At 36.9% G+C, this 5,293-nt stretch overlaps 1 protein-coding gene across 1 annotated transcript in view; it reads right to left on the bottom strand.

The window, feature by feature from the left end:
• LOC118324033 (TGF-beta receptor type-1-like) overlaps positions 1–5,293 on the bottom strand; it is a 56,677-nt gene that overhangs the window by 10,721 nt on the left and 40,663 nt on the right. The window contains exons 2-3 of the mRNA XM_035656146.1: positions 1,730–1,960; positions 1–30 (exon numbers count right to left, since the gene is read on the bottom strand). The exon at positions 1–30 is cut by the window's left edge and continues 153 nt beyond it. Coding sequence (XP_035512039.1) covers positions 1–30; positions 1,730–1,960 — 261 coding nt within the window. The remainder of the gene's footprint in view (positions 31–1,729; positions 1,961–5,293) is intronic.

Raw genomic sequence — 5,293 nt, 5'->3', positions numbered from 1 at the left:
CCAGCCACAGCTGAGTCCAGGTCCCGTTATCTACACAGCGACAGGAAGATAAGCAAGGAGAAACGCGGTTAAGGATGAAGGTGGTTTTGTCCTGGTTCTGCTCTTCCAGAAATAAATCGTTAGACCCTGACTGATTTAATCTTGAGGCACAGTCCCTACATGTCCTAGTATTGTATATTGTTATTTTCAGAATCATTGAAGCTGCTCATAAATGCCATGTGAGTGGTACTACTACAGTTGTATAAGCACAATTTGAAATTATTGCTTGTATGTCCTCAGGTTTTCAACAAATACCTGAATATGAAAAGACAACTTTAGTATGGTCATAAAATGAGCTCGAACTGTGAATGAACTAAAAAAAGAGACAATTTCAATAAATATTTATATTCTTCTTGTTCCTCTTTTTCTTTTAAACGTTTGAGGTTTCTGATGGTTCAACCTTTAAGTGAAGTGAATAAGAAAGAAAATCGTCTTTTGGAGTTGCAAATGATTAATTGATTGTCAGCTATCATAATCATAATAATACATATGTATACATTATACATATATACATTACTATATATATTAGTTAGGTACTATATGTAATATATATCATGTATATAAACACTATACATATATAAGGATTATTATATATTATACATGTTACATATACATACAGCATTATTACATATACTATAGGCAGTACATTATATTATACAATATACAATTAATTATCGATTATATACACATTATACTACCAGATATACACCAATAAAGATTATATTATATATATACACATATATACAATACTATTATATACATATACATATAATATTAGTACACCATTATATTATATATATTATACATATATATCATATACAATACATATATATATTAAGTAATATATTTACATATATACATATACATTATATGTTATATATTAAACATTATTATATAATTATTATTACATATATACATATATCATATATATATATATATATATATAATATATATATATATATATATATTATATATTATATACATTATATTATTCATCATATACGTTAATATCAATAATAGATTAATACACCCATATAATATAATATATTAGATACAGAAGCTATATTATATAACACACCACACATACACACACACACACACTACACTTTATTAATATAAGTGAATATGGTATGTAGATAAATATTATATCATATCATTACGTCTTAGTTTTATTTGTATTATCATACGACACAGATATATACACACATACATATATATACACATACATACATACATGTGATGTTAAAATTAATATCTTTGGTGCTGCTTGAGCTGTTAGACTGTGTGGTAATGTGTGCTCAGCCTTCGCTGTGAACCGTTACTCCCCCACACTGTCTACCAGCCTGTCTCACCGTGAACACTCGCCTGCACCAACTTCACCTTTAGCAGAGCTGCTTTTCTGCTCCAACTGCTCAAGGTTCACTTGTAATTACAGCAGCCTACACTGTCATCTATAGATGATAAGCCTGATGGAGAAGGACTTGATACGCTTGAATCTAAACTCTGATAACAATTTCATTAGCCTCACAATAGAGTAATCTGTTTGCTTCATACTTTCATTCATTTCTTTATGTTAGGTGTTTCTTGTGTCATCCTGCCGGCTCCAGTCTGATTTATCTTCTATGCTTCCAGCTATATGCGCAGTCTTACATGAATCTGGCCTGTCAGAGCTCTTCCCGAGGTCTCTCACCTTTGTTGTCAGCAGCAATGAAGCCCAGAATGTTCTCGTGTCTCAGCATCACAGTCTGGTAGATCTCAGCCTCGCGGAACCAGGAGCGTTCTTCGCGGGAGGAGAAGATCTTTACGGCAACCTCCTCGCCACGCCACTTACCCCGCCACACCTCCCCGAAACGGCCCTTCCCGATGCTCTCCTGGAGGATAATGGTCCTGGCGATGGTCCTCTGGACCAGCAGCGGCAGGCCTAGAGGAGAAAAAACATTTAAAAAAAAGCTTGTTTAGAAAAATTTAAAAGGAGGAAGGTAGAAAGATTGATAAATAAAAGGTAGAATAAATATGAGGAAGGAGAAGGTCGATGGGAAATGTCAGTTAGAGGTAACCAGGCATTGCTCAATTCACCTTCAAGTTGTTGTGATGGAGGAGAAGACTTAGTTCCAATAAATCATGCAACTGGAATATTTCATAAATGAAACTGCAGCAATGTCAAAATGTTTTGAAAACAGTTTAATTATTAATTAAAATAAGTATTAAAAAGGAAAAGCTCAATTCTGCAGTTTCTAGCGCTTCCGAATATCTGCCACTACTTCTGGGCCTGCTACATGAATAAGCCCCTGTTTTGGGTCAGCCACTCAAGCTTATTGTGTTGTGTGCTGACTAACTATTGGTCAGATGTACTGAAAACCCTTGAACAGGCCTTTAACACAAATATAGATTCTCATCCTACATAATAAATGAGATACAGGAAGTCTTACAACTGGAAAGCATCTCTGAAACCCTTCCACAGGACCCTATTTTTATCCCCTATTCTTAATTAAGAGCTAAGAGCCACTTTACTCCCTCTGGCCTCTCTACTCCAGATGTACTTCAGCATTATTAAGACCTAATTAAAGGCAACATTTGACATTTGGCAATATTTATATGAGCATCTGACATTGTAACATTGTATATATATATATGACAGACAGAGAAAATAAGGGAAAGCATCATAGGTCCCCTTTAATATATTTGCCAATAATCCAGAATTTATACAAGTGTAGTTATCAGCTCTCATTTGAATGTCTTTTAATATGTGGTTGGATACCATGTTGCCTTGTACTGCTTGTACAGCATCTCAAATCTGTCTACAGCTTTGTTTTCTCAGGAAAAAGATAAATAACTACTGTGACGATGAACACAAGGACACCATCTGTCCGGCTGTGTGTTGCATTGCTGTTTAATATCATGTAATGAGCTTTATTACTTTCCCTTATTATATGTGGGACTGACTGATAAATCGGATTTTCATTGTCATCACGATATGAACATGTGCATAAACACATCACGAGAATCTGCCTGAAACACAATAAAGAACATATATTTAAATTCTTTTTTTTTTTTTATAGGGATGGGCACCAAAACCAGGTACTGAACGGGCCCCTGGGATAAAAACCCTTGTAAATATTGCGTTTGTTGGGGCTGCAGCTCCTCCATATACATGTCTTTAGCTTGGTTTGTCAAATTCATGTAAACTGTTGCTGGCTGAGACAAACCAGCCCATTCTGTTTCTACCGGGGAGTGAATCCCATCAGAGGAGGACAGAGGACAACCAGGCAAATACAGGAACTGTACAGCTACCGTGCACACTAAAGTGTTTATCTAATGTTTATAGGAAGTCACATAGTCAGCAATACTGAACTTTCCTTATATTGGGCAGGCCTTTACGTTATGACCTTTATGGCTACTCCTATTAAAAGTGGTTCTAATACATCATCATACTGAAGACCTCTGTGAGTCACTTACGTATTAAACCACAGGTGTTGTGGTGGCAAGATGCTCCACTCTTTCTACCACTGTTTGTCATTAACAGTATGGGTGTGCTTTATCTCACACTTCTCTGAGTGGTACATTTTTCTCAGGGGAAGCACCAGTGAACAGTTGGTACTAGTTTAGTGGAGATAAACATATAGTTTTTATCTTCTCAATTACTCCAGTATATCACATATTCTGATAAAAGTGTACCTTCAGTACAAAAACCCTGCAGTTAGCTATCATTAGTATCAAAGCCTTTTTAGAAGTTTGTTTGGTGAAGTGCAGTAGAGTTGGCTCCTCTTGCAAACCGATTTGGTCAGTTACATTCCCAATGAGCAAAAACTGTGTAACAACTGTAACTCTGTCAGCTCACTCGTTTGGCAAACTGCTGATGAGAAAACAGAAGATTACAGTGGAATGAAAACCCTGCTCAGATTTCAACAGGCACCACACACATACTCTGACTCAGCGAAGTGATTAAAACTGCCCACACAGTTCTGCCAACACACACACAAACACACTGTATCACTCACACACACAATTGCATATTGTGCAATATGGTGGAGACAGCTAGAATCCAAGTCTTTCCTTGGCACAGTGCTGGAAGTGCCAGTCTCCACAGAGAGGTGCTAATTTATGGCTAGCATAAAGAACAGCTTTTGCCAGGGTAGTGTGTGTGTGTGTGTGTGTGTGTGCTGTGTGTGTGTGTGTGTGTGTTGCGCTGTGTGTCCGTGTTGTTTTTTTAGCAGCCTGAAACTGGCAGCCAGTTCTTTAGAAAATATACTTGTACTTTAAGATGTGTCGCAGCTGCAGGGTGTTACTCCGCTGTACATGCACACACACACCACACAGCAGCACCTGCAAAAACAGTGCTGTGATCTCCCAAAGTTCCTTTACCAATCTTATTTATACATTCCACACCACGACCAAACAGGATCGCACAAACTAAAACAAACCCTAAAACTGTACACAATTTGCAAACGAGTCAGGGTTTCCTTATTTCGGTCAAGAAATCATTTGAAAGACATTTAGTCCATTTAATTAATTTCTAGGTTTTCCGCAGGATGGTGGGAACCCTGTCAATATAAGATAAAGAAATAAGAATAAGATAAGATCATGATATACCTTCCTTTATTTGTCCCCAAACAATGGGGAAATTCCTAAATGTTACCACCAGCAACAAAGTGGTAGGAAAAAAAAGAGTATAAAAAACAGTAAGAAGTAGGGAAATAATATAATATAATAAAACCAACCTATGTACACCAGGAAAAAAACAATCCAAGAAAAAACAGTAAGAATCCCAACCGACAGATAACACAAATAGCTATCCATATATCGTAATATTGAGAATATACTTCGTCGATATGTGAAGAAAGTATATATTGGGCAACTCTTTTTAGAACGTCTCATAGTATAAAGACACACGACTATATACATCAAATCCTGAGTAAAAAGGTTGTACAGTCTCTAAACACAAACAATCGATCATTCCGTTTTTGAGCATCAATCAGCAATATCCACCAATAATGTATTTTCTCTATATTTTACTTACATCCCAAAGATACGTTTCTCAGAGCTGCTGGTAGGCTGGAATATTGTCCTCCTCTGGACAGACCTGAGCTAGCTATTTCCCCCTGTTTCCAGTCTTTACCAATGCTAAGCTAAGCAGCGGCTTCACAATCCATCCGCCTAAATCATCCCATACTGAACCACGACACACACGACACCACAGACAGAGTCATGCCCCAGGCTATACCCGTAACCTTGCATCCCAGAGCCCTGAAGTGGT

This window comes from Morone saxatilis, unplaced genomic scaffold (assembly GCF_004916995.1).
Source record: "Morone saxatilis isolate NCDOM2014 unplaced genomic scaffold, NCSU_SB_2.0 Contig0, whole genome shotgun sequence".
Lineage (NCBI taxonomy): Eukaryota > Metazoa > Chordata > Actinopteri > Moronidae > Morone > Morone saxatilis.
Note: the sequence above shows the minus strand (reverse complement) of the source record. Positions and strands in the feature narration are given on the sequence as shown.